The following is a 20,077-nucleotide window of genomic DNA, read 5'->3' as shown; positions in this document are numbered from 1 at the left end:
CTGCATGTATCCCCAACCTCCTCTGAAGTGTTCTGCTGCAAAATTCATTGTATCCGAGATCTGCTAATCATCATCAGGAAACTCTGTTATGCATCTTAAGGACGTACTTTAGGCTCTCAAGAGGAAAAATAAACATGTTTTATTAGCTGCTTTTGGAAAATACTGATTTGTATTTATTTAGAAACCTTTTCAAGTTGCACCACTGTTAAATTAAATATTTATGGCATGATTTTCCAAAGAGTTTAACACCTGTTAAGAGTTTAACATGCTGACTTCAACAGGAGCTCCGAGTGCCCAACATTTCTGCAAACCTCAGAAGCGACAAGGTTCGGATGTGGCAAAGCAGCTCGAGTGTGGGTGTTACTGCTGAGCTCTGAAATGCAACTGGGATCCTTACCAGCCCCTACTTCCCATCACAGCATTGCACTTCAGACAACTGAATCAGCTATATTTTTACTAGAAATACCAGAAATACGATTCATTAATACCTGTTAAATCCAAATAAAGCATAGGCTAAATGCTGTTAGTTAATCCTCAGTGTATCTTCACTCTCCTTCATAAGTGGAAAACTTCTGCGCTTGGGTCATTAGACATCACCTTAAGTAGCAACTTATAGAGGAGACTAAAATCCACAGCAAGTCAAGAACCAGAAAGCAAAGCTGTTGATATTAAGGGTGAGAAGTTGAACAAGGATGAAGCTATCTTGGTAAAATACAGAATAAAGAAGGTACAGCAGAGAAAGAAAAGATGCTTGGTACATTGCAAAAACCTGTATCCCAGTGACAGTGGGGCCAGCAGCACGGTCTTCAATTTTGGCTGAGAAGCCAAATGCCAAAGCCAAAGCTTGGCTGTCAAATGAAGTCAAAATAGGGGGTTGGGTCTAGTCATCCTTATTTTGCTTAGCTTCTGAGGGATGTGCGCTTACTAACCCTCCCAGCTTCATTTTTTCAGGTATCCTGTGTCTCCCGTTCTTGAACAAATAGATGATTTCTTGCACCTTGTGGCTGGCTGCCCTCCTGCCCTCCCTGGTCCTTTACCTGGTTGCAACATATGCCTAAATCTGAACTATGATGCAAAGACATCATCTTACGTTTCAGAATTAAAATACCTAAATTTCCTTGTGGCATTTGGCCTATACTTCTGGAAGCAAAAAACCTATGTCTTTTAGGCAGTAAATAAATAAATAACACCTAAGTAAGAAATTACTATATATAGACACAATTCAAATGATCATCCAAAATGATTTCATAAACTGAAGATGAATAAAATAGTTGAATATTGCAGATAGGACACATCAACCTCCTTTTATACTTTACAGCACACTACAAATCTGCCCAGCAAGTCGAATATTTTACTCATTAAAATAGTAGCTTTCATCACACTATAAAACATTTGCAAATGCAGACCAGAAAACCGACAAGCGTATTTACTGTAAAGCTTTATATTTGTGTCATCAATTAACAACAAAAGTTTGGAATAAAACTAAAATAAAATCTAATCAAAACAGCTAGCTGTCAAAACAGATGGGAACTATATTTTTCAAATCAAGCAAAAAGCCAAAGCTTTCGAATGTTTAGTGTCGTGTCAGCTGATACAGACGACTTAGAAAGGAAGGACAGCAAATGTCAGGATTACTTGAAAAAAAGGTGTCCCTGGCTGAAAGATTCACGTTTATGAATTTCCATTGATTTTTTTTTTTTTTTTTTTTTTTTTTTTTTTTTTTGCTTCAGGATGATTAACTCGCACCAAAGCAGACCTCTGATACATGAACTATAAATAAGGTGTCGCCGCGACACTGCAGGCAAAATAAATAAAAACAGAGCCCCGACATTATTTTAGCCTCAAACAAATGTTTCAGTCCCTACATTGTCTGGCTCAGAAAGATACATAGACAGTCTCACAGACAGAGATATAAATGAACAATTGCAGTACCTTTTTCCCACACTGTTTACAGGGTTGGCTATATTCCTACTGGCAATAGATTTTCTTCTTGACAGCTTCTTGGTGTTGGTGCTGTCATCAGTGCTGTCATCCTCTTTCTTTGGTGTGTTACTTCCTTTGCTGTTCAGGTCCCTTAGCACATTATAATTAATTTTACTTGAGATTTTCTTCTGTTCTAACATCTTTTCAATTGCCTCTCCTGCTGTGCTGGCTTGAATTGGCTCCCGCTTCTTTGCAGATTTCTTTGGCTTAATTAAAATATAAAATTAGTGATGTAGATACAAACAAAGTTTCCGTGAAGCAGAAGGGCGAGTTGCAGTTCAGCAGTCCTGGCTCAGGTGCTGCTGATGCGGGGATGCAGGCGATGTGGCCGAGCTAAGCCAGCACTCCCTCTCCTGCCACTCAACGGGACCGAGAGGTCTCTTTTCTCTGAGAGATAAGTGTTTGCTTTTTGCCAAATGCCCACACGGTTTGTTACAAATTCTTTACTTAATATTTGTAATGCTGCCAAAGAAGAAACATGGGCCATTTCTCACGCATGAAAAAAAGAGAAGGGAGTGAACTCCTGTTACAGGAACAAGGACCCCGATAGCATCACCCAGCATGGAAATAAAGAAATTCCCCTGCTAAAATTGCCTTTAAAGTTAGAGTCAAGCTGGGTCACGACTCCCCCAAGCACTGACAACTCCATATCAAAACTGCAATGGTATTTTACATCAAGTCTGAATGCAGCGTGGGAGAGCATCTACCCAACTCCTCCTCCACACTGAAAAAGGCCAAGAATATTAGCAGCAGCTTTCTAAGCGTGGACTGGCATTAACGCCGACGGATAGGAAGCAGGAGGCTGCAGACACACAAGCCCAGCGGCAATGTCACCTGCAACTGCCCTTCCCAGGCAAACGCTGCAAGCCCAAGCCCAGCGTTGCGCTGCGGAGGTTGACGCTGTGCAGAGCCAGACAAAGAGAAATGACACCGGAGAACATTTCTAGCCATGTCCCATGCCTGGGTAGGTACGGAAAAAAAAAAAAAAAAAACCAAAAAAACAACCTCTGTTTCTCATTTGACATTTTCCTTTTCAAAGGAAGGTTTTAACACCAAGCTCTGCAGGAGATTTATTTTTTAATGGATAATAGCCCCTGTGTTTACCTACATGGGTCAAGTGCTACCTTGAAATTGGAAAGCACTATATTAATCAAGTTCTATTCGAGCTGTCAGAAACGATACAGAGTTAGAGAAAAACTCCTGTGTTGCCCGAACAAAAAAGCGGGTGTTTGGGCTACTTGGCGGTGCAAATGAGTTACACAATTTTGAAAATTGCTGGTAGACTGCCACGTCTGAGTAAGTGCAGGATGAATGAGAAACTCTGAAGCATAAAACAGTATTTCATTGTCTGGTTTTGTTTTTATTGTTGAAATACCTAGGGGAAGTAGGAAACTCTGTCTTTTGCATTAGTCGGAAAAAAAGATAGAGGATATACGCACTAAAAACTAACATGGATTTTAGTTGCGTGTGGAAGATTTGACTTGTCACTTGCTCAATTACACAAAATACTAATGCCATAAATCGTGAATATACGGCCAATTAGGCTGCTTTAAACTGCTAAACATGGAGACAGGACATGCCATTTGTTAACATAACTGTTGCATTCTTTATGAAAGGTAGAACAAAATATTCCTTCAAGTGACTGTAACAAGGTTCTATTCAGTTCTTCATAAAGAAATCATTATTGTAAGAGCAAAGAAAGCTACTGAAGTTATGGCAAGTACAAACAAATTCCCCATGCACACGTTAAAAAAAAAAAAAAAAGGCATGTCTTAAGACCTGTATTTAAATAAGCAAGCAATTAGGAAAGCAATCATAAATGCAAAGAGCTAGCTCTGACTTTGCCATGCACAGAATTTTCTCATAATAGTAATTTAAAATAAAAGTTTGGGCAAGAAAGTGTTTTACTCACCACCTGAAAAATTACAGCCTTGTAATTCAATAACAGGTAGAGATACAACAGCTTTTGCTCGTTTAGTGGTGACCTGTACCATTATGCCCATACATCCTACATGGAGTTGATCAGCAAATGTAATGAATTTCCAGGACATTTTCAAACAGACACAATTAGCACACAGTTTAATACCTTGTGTTCCTTATAAATCCCAAGTTCTTTCTCTTTTGCTATTCTTGCTTCCTTTTCTGAAAGATGACAAAAGGGTAACCAGCATGAAGATTACACAGACTGCATATTTTAGCAACACCGGCCAAAAGGAGAATTTCAGTCCTATATACTTACCTTTTTGTTCCTTCAAGTAATCTGCATTTTCTTTCATCCACAGTTCTGCTTTTATCTGAGCTTCTGTTTCGTTAAGTATATACTAAAAGACAAAACAAGTTTATCTACTTTCAGAAATCAACTTGAAAACCATAGAGCAAAACTGAATTGAAAAACCACTGGCAAGGTCAATTCACATTCCGTTTTTAAAAATACATTAATAAAAGAAAACATGACTGAGATGTGACACTCAGAGAGCATTTCTAGTAACTTCTAAAGCTGGAAAAAAACAACGACATGTTTTCAAAAAACAGTGCTTGGTTGCCAAACTATGATGGGGTGACCAAAAACCATCCAGGACTCATTGTACGTGGTCTGTAATTAACCTAAAATGATCCTGGGTTTATGATCTTTTTCAGATGATAGAAGAGGGTATCACGACAACATGATCGTCTGCAAGTAATTCTGTGTGTTGATGGTGGTCTGTAATTCAAAACAGTATGGGAACCATTGCCCTGTGCTACCAAAACAGAAACATGTGTCTTCTGAGTAGGTTTCTGCAAAGGTTTAGGCACAGTTACTGAGATTATTAGTTCAATGGCCACATCTGTGTGAATGAAACCAGCTTAGATTGCTGGAGTTTTAGTCCTCTGCATTTTAGAGGAGTTGGGAGTAACCACATGTAGGCTTTTTTCAGTTAACTCCACTTAGTCTTGGTAACATCATTAGTAGGTGTGGAGCTGTAAAACACATCTAGAACTATTCAGATGGATTACAGAAATAAACAAACAGGTAGGTAGCAGGCAGGCTGGCAGGTTGGTAGATAGATCTCCTCTTCAATTACTTAAATGTAAAAATAAACCCAGTATTTAGCACAACTGTTCATGAAACAAAAGTTCTCTACAGCTGATGCTGTTTGGGACTAAAGAACTTCTGCAGAACAGAGAAGACAAACTGGGTCATCCTTCATGAACAAGACACTTTATTTTTAAGCAGCAGACCTAAGACTTGTAAAATTATGTTTAAGTGCAAGAAAAACAATTTGAGATTTCTCCATCTTATGGGTTTAGGCATTTGAGATTTTCTCTGAAGTAAAATGTATATATAGGATTTTATGAGAAAAATAACTCCAGTCAAATGAAACTAATGCAGGGAGGAGTCCTTCCTCCGAGGGCAAACAAGGCAAGCAAACAGCTGTGCAAGTCCTGGTTTATCAGACCAATATTTTCATTCTTTCATCTGCTTCTATTAAAAGTGAGCCATAATAGTAAAACTTGCTTCCTCCTAGCTCAGTTATCCATCCTTCTTACACTTTTAGAGAGTTCATAATCTTGGGCTTACAATATTACAGTCTATTGCAATGGAAATGAACATGAGGTCATAAAAGCAGAGTTATGACCTCATCACAGAGCCTCGGAGGAGGAGAAAATGTGCTTGCTCTTCCCCCATGATTGTTTAAATTATGGACTAGCTATACTGAAAACCTTCAGCCTCCCCGCTCCCTTCATACCACGTCCGCTCAATTCACAAGACCCTTCCTAACGCCCAGCCTAGCAAAAACTACTTCATGGCTGAAGTCAAGCTCAGCATTTTCCTGCTCCTTCATCCATCGCCAACAACGTTCTGCAGATCAGTAACTTATACACAACCTCACCACTCTCAATGATTTTCTACCCCAAAAGGAGTTTTCAGCATTGGCATTATCTGTTCAAATTACACTTTAAACCAGCGTGGCGGCTGGAGAGGGCATCAGGCTCAGAGCCAGGGGAGCCGGACTCTGTCACGTGTTCAAGCGTTGACCTGCTGTGTGGCCTTCAACAAGCCGCCTTCCACAGCTGGCTGGCTGTCATATTCAGGCTATATGGTAAAGGGTATCTTTCACTGCCACACAAATAATAATAAATCCAGAAAACATTACAGAAATCTTTGAAAGAACACAGAAGCTGTACATGCTGGTTTTATAGTTTGGTTTCCATGGCAGCCTTCTATGTTGAATATATCTTAATTAAATAATGAATTTAGAGCTCCACCAAACTTTTAAAAGTCCTTCTTCAGAATAAAAGACATTCTAAAACATAATTATTCCAGCACGGTAAGAGCAAGCAGCAGCAGCAGTCTAATATATATATAACTTGAGCAAGGAACACCAAATTCACAGGCTTGCATGAACATTAGTTTTGATCTCAGATCACCGAAATCACTCAAACCTCTCTATGGATCAGAGTGAAGAGGCAGTGAGGGGAGAGGACAAACCAGATCAGAACCATTTTGTCTTTCTCAGTTATCCAAATGCAGAGACACCCAGGATAAGAGGGCACCTTACCCGATCTATTTCACTGTCATCGATCCCACTCAGATCTAATTCACCATCTCCTGTATTCTCACCTACAGAAAAGAACACATTTTAATCAGGAAGATGTTTCTTCAGAATCTATCACAATTCAAGTTCTATGGTAAAGTTAACGATCATCCTTCAGAGATTTGCATTCTTCCACGTTCATGCAGGAGGTTTAACGTGTTGCTGAGTATTTTCAATATGGGGGCACATGCACACACAAATTCACCACACTGTATTCATTTAACATTCAGGAATCAGCACAGTCTTCTTCAGTACTAAAAATCTGTCAGACACTTCCACTTGCCTTTTTTTTCCCATTTTAATTTACAGCCACAAATGTTCAGCAGGAAGCTGGGGAAACCATTTTAAAAAGGTGACCCTTTTTCTTTCATCATAACATGAATTTCTCTGTCAGAGCCTACAGGTCAACAATTTATCCATAAATTATGACTTAGAAAATATTTTCTGTTTTCAGGGAAGCAATGTGGACCAGTGAATAACACATCATGCCAACAGTCATACCATAGCTTTCTTCTTGATTCTGATCTATCATCATTTGAACCACTTACCTCATACCAGTTCTGTAAAAAAATGTGTATTAGTTTTTCTATCTGTAAAATGGGAATTATTAAAAATTTTCCAAATTTTAAAGTGACTTTTAAAAGCTATGGAAGGGTCTAGACAATAATGACTTTCTTTAATTACAATTTCACTGTCATTTTTCTAGTTTTTTATTTATTAAGACTTAAGAAAACTAAGGTTTTTAATATTCTATTCATTAAAAAGCGTAACAGCACAGAACTGAGTCCTAATTTGGGACTGGCACAGCATACAGCAGCAAAACCTGATTTTCCACATCACATTAATGTATAGTAGTAATACACTATTAACGTAGTCCAGGTAGAGAAGAAAACAAATTATTCAAAAAAGACTTATGCTGGGGAATGAAGCCATCTTCTTGGTCATTTCCATTATATCTAATCAAGACTAGACAAGCGATGACCTAACCAGTTTACTTGCAGAAAAAACCAAAACAATTAAGTTTCAACAATCTGCAATAACAAATTAAAACCGAAATGGTGCAGAACAGCTTGGCACCTTCATGATTCCTGCTCCCCAGTCCTGGGGATGTGCCTCCCCACAAACCAAGACCTTTGAATGGTTTGATTCCCCAGTCTGGTGCTTTCTCGCGGAGCAGAGCTCCCGAGCAGCGCGGCGCTGGACCGGCGGAGGGGGAAGGCGGCTGCAGCTTTTTGATCCAACGGCAGGTTATGGCTACGCAGAGCCTCGAGGAGTACCAAATGGTGAAGACAAGCAAAGGTAGGAATTACGAGCATTCCCAGAAGATACAAACGATGCTCTGCTTGGCAAAACTCAGGAGTTTAAACCAGTTGCCTGAAGTAGGTGAAATCACAGGGCCAGGAATCCAACCAAAACACCTGGTTAGGAATGAAGGCTGTGCTTCTTGAGGTGGTGCAAAGGCTCTGGCTGCTCAACTCAACAGACGTTTACCGGTATCGGACACCGAGCGCTTACAAATGTCTTTTCAAAATCCACCTTAACAACCAACAGAAAGTTTTAAACTTTCCATACCAAGTCATATGCGAAAAGGGTTTCACCCCAAAGAAAATGTCCCGTCACAAGGAACAGCATAATACTGTGCTTTGATTCTTTTTTCTGAGATTTTCTCATAAACATAATATCAACTTTACCAATTCTGATAATCTGATACTAGTATGACTGAAAAGGCCTTAAGGAACATTTCTCATTGCCGTTACATTTAGAAACTAACTGTACTTTAGTCCCAGGCACCAGATTTACTTTACAACCTTTTTCCCCTCAAATACTTTAGAGGGTAAAAGATCTTATAATAACTATATCATTGTTCAGTACACGTGCTTTTCTTCTGGTCCGATCTCTATATAGTGCAGTAAGAGCAGAACTTTCCACACCAGGGCCACCAGCTCCTCGTGCAGGCACCCCACTACCAGGCTGGCGGGGATGCGACCCAAGGACATGGCAAAGCACGCGCTGGCTCGAGGCTGGAGAGGAAAAGCGAGGTGACAAGATACATCCCAGTGGTTTGCTGCCTCTTTAATATAACTCACTGGAATTTTTTTAGCAAATTGTAATCATGCAAAGCGCAGAGAGGAATCGCTGTATGCCGCATCACCCACAGGAGTCCAGGGTATTCTGCAAAACAGCACTACACGTGTCTCCTGCTGGAACCGAGATATAAATTTCCAGGGAGAAATATCCTTAAATATCCACCAAGGAAAGGAATAAATAGTGGAGTCTAGTGTCTGAGATGCCCTCCCAGGAGGCTGTCCACCTGGGCCCAAGAAACGTTTCATGACACAAAATAAAACAGCTCGACAGCAGAGCGTAAAAGTGCGCCCAGGCCAGAATAACCTGTCTCCTAGGTTGTAAGGAGTTTGTGCAGAAATGGGACTCGAACTGGGTCTCCCATTTTCTGGGTAAGCACTTTAACCACTGAGCTGTAGGAAAGAAGGGGGCACGGTCTCCCCCTTCTTTATGTTATCTACCTTTTGCTTCCTCAAGTTACTTTGGGGAAAAAAAACAACTTTCAACTTGGTTTATCTGAGCAAAGAGAGGAGTCTCTTCTTTTTTCATATTCATTGCACCGGATAAACTAAAATATCAGCTTGGAATTAGGGACAAAGAAAAAGGGAGCCAACCTCAAAAACCACTAGGAAGTACTGAAAATTGTGGGCTAGAAAATCAAAATTTGGAAGTGGTGACAAAACTATTCTGGACTCAAGTCACTGCTCAACTTTACATAAAATTCTGCGCATCCCAAAATTATTTGTTGCAAAAACTGCCACAGCATCTTAAGAACAATAAAAATACCCACTGAAGTCAAGCTGGCACTGCTTTTATTCATCATTAAACACCTCGCTCCTCCTCCTATACACTGCTATATTTTTGGATCAGAGGTTTAAAATTTAATATGTCACAGTACAGTAGGTGTCCATTCCCTTATACAGCCCTAATATGCCAGACTGAAAATGATGTAATTTCAGGCATCATGAACAATTTCACATGTCATTTTAAATATAACTTGTTACTGAATTAGGTGCCAGTTTTTCTCATTGGATCAATTAGCAACGGGGACGGAAAACTCATTCTCCAACTGGTAAATTGCACAGAAGAATCCAGAAGCAAGTTACACATAATAAGCATTTCTTAGACCCCATAACGGCAGTAGAGGGAGTAATTGCAGGATATCGCTCTGTCTGCAAGTCGTCCTTTTTCCTGCCAAGGCGATAGGCATTCATTAAATGCAAGGGGTTTTTCAGAAGAGAAGGTGCCTTCAAATCCCTAGTTTAACACTTTCACTGAGAAAAAAAATACGTGTTCTGTTACAGAATTCCAATTCAAAACAGAATACATCTGTTTTGATCTGAAAATTTCCACGGCAATCGTTTCCAACATGAGTAGACCCTACCAGCCATAAATATCCGTCTGCTTGATGTTATATAGCTCACTCCAGGGCACAGAAAGTAAACCCCTTGCTTTTTGATATACCAGAAAGATCTTCCCAGATGCTAAACTTTTCAAAACAATTTCTAAATGATCATTTTCTCTCTTATTAAAAGGGTCGAAATGAAATGTTCGACAAAATAAAAACACAGATGTGGCCAACATCTGGTCCAACCTCTTAAAAGCTTATTTAAAAGCAGTAGCATCACGTGGCACAGCTCTTAGACGTCGTGGATTTCTTCCGTTAAGAAAAACAACCACTTTACTGCAGGGCACAGGCAAAAAAATAAGTTGGGCGTTAAAAACAACAAACCCACCCCCTGCACCAATCCAGTTCTTAAATGAAAGTACCGTCGGGAAGAGCATAGAGCAAGGCAGCGAGGAGCAGCCTACTCCATCCTCACCTAATGTCCCCGTGGCACACAGAGGATGGGCACTTCTAGAGTTTCCCATCAAGGTCCCGAATCAACTACATTCATGCCACTTAAAAATCATCATTCACCCAGCCAGCTCCCCCAGTGTTTAAAAATAAAAACCCCTAAAAGTCCTTTCTTTACAGCCTTTTAACGTCTTTCCAACAGACTCTAGTAGATGCGAGGGCTCCAATCAGACACTGGGGATTAGGTTTGTAAACCTGTAGGATTATTTACTGTACTTGTCATTACTAAATGCACGCTAAACCCTCTTTTAACACACCGTCTCCCCCTCTCCCTACCTCTGTGCAGCTAGTTAAACGTATACATAGCATGCTATTATGGGGATTTATTACAGAAGAATCATTCCAGCTGATATATTTTAAACTCCACATTTTTAAAAACAGCCATGTGAAGAATGTGTTTTTCTGTTTCTATTACAGGAGGCAGCACTATTTATTGCTCTGCCCAGATAAGAGGATTTCCTTACAGACAGAAATGGAGGCTGAACACTTCCCAGGAAATCCTCCGGAGCAGATATAATAGAAGGCACTTGGTGCTCTGGTCCCACACAGCAAATAGACCCTCCGCCGCACCGTTTCGCAGCAGTCAAAGAGCTGAAAGAGTTTAAACAAAGAACCCTTCCACCTATTCAGCAGAAAACCAGACACTAAGCCCCCCCAGCATTTAAGAAATACTTTGGGGCTAGAGCACGACAAAATCTGAAAATAGTTGGGAGCTTTTTCACTACAAAAATCCTTAAGCAACAAACCAAACGACCTGAGCCCAGGGCATCAGAAATACTGGGATTGATTGTTGCTCTCCAGGGGGGGATTAAAACCAACGGGAGCCACAGAAAGCTCCCGCAGATCGTCGGAGGAACCCGACGGGACAGAAACGCTTTTGCAGCTAAATCAGATGAGCGGTGCCAGTGCCACTTTGGGAGCTGCAAGGAGCACGAAGGGAAGGCGGTAGCTTAGTGTCAAAAAAGGCACTGCACAACCGCACCAGAATATAATTGATTAGCTGATCAGAGGGGACAAGAACCCATCTGGAGGGGAAGATAACTGATTTACCAAGGGGCGTGAAGAGAACAGTCATTAAGCGTGGGTAACCGGGAGGGGAGCGGCAGCGGCGCAGGGCAGACAAAGTGCCGTAGCAATCAGGTAGGGAAGAGAAATGGATGTGAAAACGCTGCAGCAGCAGCAGCAGCAGCGCAGCACGAAGCGCGGCGTAGGAGGATCAACGGGTGTGCAAATGAACTCGCGGCGCATCAAGGTGTGCGCAGAGTCTGCGGGGCCATAGGAGCGGGGTACGCTGCGAGTTTTATTACTATGGGGCTAGGAGCCTCGGAGCAGGCTGGGAGGTTATCTTTCTTGGCAGTTTTAAGCTGTCGCCGATCTCATTGCTCTGGATAAGGCGCCTCTTTGTGCAATCCCGGCCGGCCCCGCCGTGCCCCCAGCCCACGGCACGCACCCCACGGCTGCCAAGGGCTCTGGTTCCCCCCGGTCACCTTCGGCAATGTCATCGTGCGCCGTCATAACAGAAGTATGCCACAAAAACAAAACGTAAGGACAGAGCAAAATTAATTGCAGTTACTGACGAAATAAGGTCAGGAAACGCATGACGTGGATGCTCGTATTTAAGTGAAAACGTTCTTTATTTTATTGTACCTGAAGCCACCTTGAAAATTACAGTCTACTCCTTCATAGTGCCAATTTGAAACCAGGATTTAGGTCTGACGGCGTACGGAGCACACGAGGCCACGCATACAGCATAAAGATAAATGAAGTCTGTCACTTTATTATTTCCTTCTGCCAAGGCAAGGTTAAGGGGTCCTCTCCAGCCGAAGCCAAGTTTCCAGCCTGCTAGCTCCCTCAGAGAAAGCAAACACACCGCACCACGCAGAGCGAGGCCCCCTCTTCCCAGAAACGTTTGTTCCTGCCGACGAGGGGTGGCAGGAGGCATTGCTGGCCGGCGCCGGGCTGCCCGGCAGTGCCAGGACACGCAGCCCTGGCACTGCAAAGTGCCCACCGGCCGGCTCCTCACACTTGGACCGTAAGAAGCGCGGAGGCAAAGCCCAACAGGGTGCAAATGAAGGGCGAAGAGGGAAAAGACCCGATCGAATAAAAACAAAGGAATTCCACCTATCTGCTACATACCCTACTGTGGCAAGCGTGAGAAAGCGGCTGTGCAAGGTAAGCCTGTCCACAAGCGGGGATGTACGAGCTCATTAGCTCTTTCCCATCTGCTGAAAACAGGACCTTCTCGCAGAGCAAGGAGGAACAAGAAGCAAAGAGGAACTGGTTTGCTGTCACTGCATCGGGCTCATCCACGTCGCTGTAGGCAGAAGGAGGTTTTCCTACAAGATTTGGCCTTAACCTGGCACAGAACTACAAACTCATCTTTATTAAGTGCCTGCATCTCTATTTCCTCACACTGAGACTCAAGCTCCGGGTGTTACGTCTGTCCTGCAGCAGCTGACTAACATCCGACAGCCTTCCTGCATTAGCCGCCTTCGTACAGCAGTCGCAGAACAATTATCCCATCACAGGAACAGAATTTCAAATTTGTGTGCTTAATGATATACAGGAATGAATTATGAAGAAAGCTTTTCCTACAGTCAGTCATCTCTCACAGAACTTTTATTAGATACCGAACATATTTTTAATAAATTACATTTCATTTTAAAAAGAAAAAAAGAAAAAAACCACACCGACCCTGCTGCTTTTCTGGCAGCACATCCACACTGAAACAAATGCTATTGTTTCACCTCGCAGTCCACGGAGGATCTAACCAAACCGCACCCACACATTTTATATCCAGTTAAAGCTTATGCCACTAGTCTAACAGACATGGAAATTTGTTAACTTAAACACTAATTCATCAGAAAAACTGCTAATTACTCCATTCTTTCCAGAAATCCCCCCTGCAATATATATGTTTTTTAAAGCAGGTAGTACAAAAATAGACCAGCAATAAACAATGCTATTCTCGTTCTGAAGATTTTTCTTTAGAGGTAAGCTCATGCTTATTGAACTACATAGCAATATAAAAAGGCCCTTAAGAAAAAATCCTTTCAACCTCCCAAAATAAATACAGCTGAAAGTTAAGCTTTTGAACTGAAGAACATCTTGACACTGTCCTCAAAACCAGCAGCAGATGTTCCTCTTCTGGAATAACGTTCGTGTCCCCCCAACACCTTTTGAAAATAATGAAAAAGAGCATAATTTGCGCAACCTACTTGATGCAACTCATCGTTCTTTTTTAAGCTCACAACCCTGCTGCAATGACCAAGTGCTCAGAGGACCGCTGTTCTCAACAATACGGCAAAAGCTATTTTTTGCTGATCAAACCAATAACCATCAACGATCAACTTGACAAATATTCACCTGGAAACATACTAATTAGCTACCACGAATGCCATTTTTCAGCTCCAAAGCCCAGAAATGGTACGAGCTTCCATGCACAGACACAAGTCTTCTCCAACTCGTGACTTGTGCGTCTAGAAACGCCAAGACTGATCACAGCGCGCCTGCCAAAGGTACATCACACTCACATCCCAGCGCTCGCCCACATATTCACCCCCTCCTGCCTGAGCAGTTATGAACTTTTTTAAAAATGGAGACTATAAAGACAGATTTCCCCTACTTATTGCTCTTTTCTGTCCGATCACCAATTCCCTGCTGCATTTTCCTCCTTTGCCTTTTATGCTGGTCTTGGCATGTTTTCTCTCCTTTCCCTTCCCTCACCCTTCCTTCTTTTTGGTGCCTTCTGGCCTCTATTTTCTGCATTTTTTTTTTTAAATCTCTGCAGGGGTATCCAACAGTAACAGTTTATATAAAGGGAGAGGCCAGGCAGAAGAACCTCCCAGCTTTTTAATCAGTTACCCTCTCCAAACCCCACAAGTGCAAAGCACCGCCGTATCTCTTGCAGAGGGCGAGGGCTGTACAATGCCCTGGAGAGCCGACAGCAAAGGCAGCCGGGCTCAGATCAGTCTCCAGCTCACTTTCTTCGTGTTGCCAGACCACTATGTAAAACAGCAAGAGCACTTTACACCCGAGCCAGCCATAAAGGGAACAGCTGGTTTAATGTTTCAGTGCTGAAGCATCATTTCTGCAACTGCAGCTCGCAGGTTAAGTAGCCAGGTCTTGCTGTGGGAGCTAAATGCTCTGCTGTCCGTCCCTGCAAGCCCAGGATCCTTGCCTGGCCAGTGCTCAGCTACCCCAGCAGAAGGACATATGTTTTACTAAGAAGTAAATCTACTCCTCTAACATGCCACACTCCCCGCACCAAATAGAACGAGACAGGGAGCTAGCTCTGCACTACTGAGAACTTGAAAGCAAATCCTAGAATTTTGCTTGGATTATTTTTATCTGTATTTTTTTTAACCATGAATCAATTTCTGTTCCACCAGGAAGAAATTTAAATGTATACGGCCATATATACACACGCAGTTTTTAAGCTACAAAGGCACAGGAAAAATTTGAGGAGACTTGCAATTCATTTTAAGGCTAATTTGACTGGTCAGAACTCAAAAGCAAAGCTAACTTATTTTCCTAGGACATCACTGAAAAGTCACGGTTGCCTCAAATGATGGCCCAAAAATTAGGGCAATTCTCCTTTAGCATAAGTAGAAATGGTTGAACTGTCACAAGGAAGTGCAAACCAGAGCTCAGCCTAACTCCGACACATCTTTTGCCACATCAGAGTTACCACACTTGCCTTTGCACTCCCACCCAACAGCTCCCCATCTCCGGAACAGACACACTGGCCAGCGCTGGGCATCCAAAGGCCACAGACTCAATCCACATTAACCTGGCCTGTGTCAGCTCTCCCATTAAAGAAGCAGCCTTCCTCTTGTTCCCAGCACTGTGGTCTGTACCAAAGAGCTGCTCCAGGTTAAAATTAGCCTAGCAAAGTAACTCACCCAGACGAGTGAGAAAGAGGAACAAGCTGAACTTCCCCCTTATAATTTTGTTATCATCACCCTTACCTTCTCTCAGCAAAGGTGGGCTAACTTCTACCCTCTCCTTTGAGGTTCAGAGTTCGTCTATGGTAGATCCAATGACAAGCTCAGCGCCAGCCACCAGAAGCCACCCAGACTGCAGAAATGCTTCAGTAGGCAATTATTAGTATTAAGACAACATCACAATATAGCATATTAAATTACTTACTGGAGTCTTTATTTAGAGAAAAAAAATCAATTTGTCTCCTGGCCATTTACCGTGCTATCTGGGCAGACTGAATGGTGAGAAGCTGTTTACTGAAAGAAAATTATGAGGTAAGAAATTTCTCATTTTGTTACCCAGCTTCTTCCTTCCTTCATTGCTAATGAGAAATAGCAAGCAGAGAATTACAGAGATGGAGAGAGAAAAGAGAAGGTAAAAGTTTATTATTATTATTATTTATTATTACTATAATAGAGTAACTGGCAAAAGCAGAAGCTCCCCTGCAAAAAGCAAAAGCTTTGTAAACAAAGCAGTTAGGTGGGAACCTGGCCCAAAGGAGGAAGCCTCAGCGGTGGCTGGGGGCTGGATTCACAGCAGCTACCAGGCAGTGTTTTATGCCGCCAGGACTATCAGAGGCATGGAGCAGAGAAAGATCGCACATGTAAGATCCCGACTCTGGTTCAGTGACCAGGACCACCAGTTGGAGTTTACAGACCTGGAAGCAGCAGACATGGGTTTCAATTCTTAAAAGGTGGCGGCTACAGAAATGCAGATCCCTTTAAGAGCATCAGTCCATTATGCAACAGACGGCCACAGCCAGGACAGACCATGCTTTTAAATAAAAATCATGGAGGTTGCGCTGTTTCTTGTTAGATGAAGTGCTATCTTTTTGTCTCTGACCAAACCTAATGGCTGAGAAACAGGTAGGTGGTAAAGTACTTCTCTGTGGTGCTCTGGACCCAAACAGAGCTCTCATAGGAGCCCTGCCCCTGGGACCAAGGCAGTCTTGCGTCCATTCAGGCAGCTATATGAAGCATATAAGGACCTCTGCAGTCCAAAGTATAGGCGTTGCTTGGGTGGCTCCAGGTGACAGCGGAGCATGGCAAGCTCGCTTGGTCATCTGGCCAAACTGCAGCACAGTCCTGCTGCAGACAGCACATGTACTGCAGCAAACTCCTCGAGAGGACATGCATGTGTTCCCTCCTCCTCTCCCCAGATGTTTTAGGGACTGCAGCGAACCTTTTCCCAGATGCGCAGTAGACAGTGCTGAAGGCTTTTAACATTTTGCCTGCAGCAGCTCTGAGGCCCCAATGCCTTGGCATTTGGATAGACTGAACTGTAAGCACAGCGTAATTAGCATGTGTACTCCATATGCTTGAGATCCATCATTACAGCGCTGGAATGCCCTTCGACACCACAACTTTCCAAAAGAAGAAAGTTGTGGAGAAGTTCCTGGAGAATAATTTGTCTTATTCTCCAGGAACAGTGGAAAAAGGCACTTCCGTGCACAGGAGGTTTCGGTGGAGCTGGAGAAATAACCTTTTCCCGACAAAGCCCAGCAGCATGATTCACCTATAAATAATGGAGCTGGTTTCAAAGCCAGCCTTTCAAGCTAATGGCCATCAGAAAGGCCAGCCATATGCTTGTACAACCTGTCATTCTGATTAATCTCAACATCTGACTTGTATATAAAGTTTATATAGTAACAGGACTATATTTAATATGTCATTTTAGCTAGGTTACGTACTGCTGATTCTACAGTTTCTCACCGATCGGCCAGTCTTCTCCAGGTTACAGGCACACAAAGGACCCTGTTTAAAAGTTGATTAGATGCAGAATGGAGCAAAGACTTTGGAAAGATTTTAGTAAGTCTCAAAAACCAGGTAGATTGGTAAGACGTTTCAAAGAGAGCCCAGGAAAAGATAAGGTCTCATATCCACATGCAGTTAATTCTTTATTTAAATATATTAGGCCTCTACTTAACACGGTATTGCAGAGGCAAGAAGAAAGTCACAAATCATGGCTCAGTCTCACATACACTAAAAGGATTCATGGCTCTTTCTGCCATGCTCCCATTTTATTTTACAGCATATGGCATAGTATCAAAGTTGTTCTTCTTTAATTAACTGAATAACGATGCTTTCCCATGAGGCTTAATCTAAGTTCACCATAACATACTGTATTATGGCACCAATTCTCAGAAACACGACTACATGTCCGCAGCCTATTTGGAGAGAGGGATGTGCATTTCATGTACCAATTCATTTAAACACATTCAGCATTACATGCAATATTGATTTCTCTGAAATTAGGAAAGTTTATTTTGAACTAACTAAACCAAAGTTATCTTCTGAAAGTAAGCTCTGGATAACTTTTTACTATTTCATTACTAATATGAACCTACTGTCAAGACCTACTGGCCTTTCCTATGGAATAGACATTTACTTATATTTTATTTCTTTCTTTTACTTTAGATAAGACAGGGATGGACTGCTCCTTATGTTAGTTTTAACTAAGTAAACTCTCTCCACAGCAGACTTAAGCATCATGAACTGTGCAGTGAAATAAGCCCGGGATAATGGGCTGATAGAATGGACCGATGAGGGAAGAGCTAGCAAGGTGCACAGACAAAAGCCCTGCCTCCTGAAAGAGTTAAGATTTTGAATCTTACTAGCAAGATAAAGCAGAGAATACTAAAGTCCAGACAAAACACTCCCATGCAATCAGGCCATCAAAATCAACATAAAAATCTTTAAATGCTAAAATAAAGCCAAGCAAAGTAACGTTACCATCAACAACTGCCAACTGAAATGAATGATCTGGGTTGAAAGCGTTTGCTGACGTAGCTACAAGTTGCCACAAAGACTTGAGGGCTGTGGCAGCAAACTGGTCTGTGGAATAGCTCCTCACCTCCTGCCGAGACGAACCGGGCACGGGGACCTCAACTCTGCCATCGCCCCCAGGGACCAAGGGGATGAAGCTGGAGCTATGCCACTCAGGAGCGTTTTGGGAGCAGGACCAACTGCACCCCTCACTCTGAACTGGGCGTCGTAGACCCAAGATAAGGCCGAGTCACTATTTCTGGCAGCAACGGCAGAAAACCCGTGACTTTTGGCCTTTGCCCAGCAGCAGTTTGCAAGTTGACGAAAGCACCTTATAGCTAGGACACCACCGACAGGCAGCCAGCACGGCTGTGCCAAGGCATCCATGCCCACCGGCATCACCCTGGGAAAATCCGACACGGGAGTAGAGGAGGCCGTGCCGGAGGCTGTGGATGCAGGGATCCCAATGTCTGCATCCACAAAAGTTTAATTCTTAAGGTGTTTCTCAGCTGCTTCCAAGAGACCATTCCATCACTGCGGTGACACTGTGATCAACCAGCTTGACTGACCGAAATGGCTGAGCATCTAGCAGCCATAAAAACTTGGAGACTACGTTATTCCACATTTTGCCCAAAAGAAGAGGACATATTTAACAATACAAAGTCCTCTAAATCACAGCCTTAATTGTACTGGCACTTAAAAAAAAAAAAGAAAGGAAACAACAACAACGATTTCAGGCTTTCGTGTTATTTTTAGACACTACATTCTTCTCCATATTGTAGTAAAATTAAAAGTAGAAATCTTTGGATGCAGCAAGGAGAATGAGGAAGCTTGCCAAATTTTGGAGAATCAACAATTAATATAATAGCAATTAATTCAGAAGAGTAACTACACGACACTGTAGGGTTCCCTGTGTATTCTGTCCCAGTGATTGCTTAAAAAATTTGTTAGGCAAAGAAAGAAAATAAAAGTGTTCTTTGTTTATTTTTTTTTTCTAAATTACCAGCATCACAAGCTCATGCTGGTATTTGAAAGTCAGTCTGGGCTCTCCCTAGTTATACATCCTTATTATCATAAACATTCCACAATTGGAAATTACTTTTTGTGATGCTTACGCCAAAAAGAAAATAGCTGTATTGCATCTGCAGAACCAAAAGTAGTAAAATGTAATAAACATTCATCTTTGTCAGTGGCTCTGCAAACCAATCTGTCTGGCACATAGGTGCCATTTTTACACAGTTGCTTTATTACTACATAATTATTGATGGATCAGCCAAGCGCTCTCTCAAGGAAGACAGTTCTTAAAAACGACCTTGTTAAAAGTTTAAGTGTAAACCTTTACGATAAAAAACAGCAGCTAGATTTCATCTGATATAAACTTTTAAGGGGGGGGGGGGGAATTGGAGGGACAATTTCAAGAAATGCTACGTTTGAGGCAGGCATGAAATTGAAGCAGACAAGAAACTTTAATGTGATAGAAAAAAAGAATTGGGGACATCTGTACCGAGAATAAGTTGTAAGTAGCAGGAGGAATTATCAATCTAGCGATGTGCCAGCTCTCTGCATTTCAATCGCTTCACAAGCCATACCATAAAAATTGCTTGCAATGAAAGGAGTATGAAGAATTCCTAGATTTTATTGCTCCCAGTGATATTCTACCCAGTTTGTGTGTGTACACCGATTGTATCCTTTCAAGTACAACACTGTTTCGTATTAGTACCTGTTTAAATTACTTGCCCACAAACATCGTTCCATGTTCAAAATGCCTCACTATTAAAGTTTCTGTTTCAGTCAAAGTACTTTAAGAGTTTTTATCAAGCTTTCAAAGGCAAGAAAGTTTCATGTGA

General features: G+C 42.0%; 1 protein-coding gene across 4 annotated transcripts in view; it reads right to left on the bottom strand.

Moving 5' to 3' along the window:
* BRF1 (BRF1 RNA polymerase III transcription initiation factor subunit) overlaps window positions 1-20,077 on the bottom strand; it is a 177,126-nt gene that overhangs the window by 42,730 nt on the left and 114,319 nt on the right. For all 4 annotated transcript variants that reach the window (XM_030033144.2, XM_030033139.2, XM_030033153.1 and 1 more), the window contains 4 exons: window positions 6,525-6,586; window positions 4,223-4,304; window positions 4,070-4,125; window positions 1,933-2,189 (listed from right to left, as the gene is read on the bottom strand). In XM_030033144.2, coding sequence (XP_029889004.1) covers window positions 1,933-2,189; window positions 4,070-4,125; window positions 4,223-4,304; window positions 6,525-6,586 — 457 coding nt within the window. The remainder of the gene's footprint in view (window positions 1-1,932; window positions 2,190-4,069; window positions 4,126-4,222; window positions 4,305-6,524; window positions 6,587-20,077) is intronic.

The sequence above is a fragment of the Aquila chrysaetos genome, chromosome 2, assembly GCF_900496995.4.
Source record: "Aquila chrysaetos chrysaetos chromosome 2, bAquChr1.4, whole genome shotgun sequence".
In the NCBI taxonomy this organism is placed as follows: Eukaryota; Metazoa; Chordata; class Aves; order Accipitriformes; family Accipitridae; genus Aquila; species Aquila chrysaetos.
This window is presented reverse-complemented; position numbering and strand designations above follow the sequence as displayed.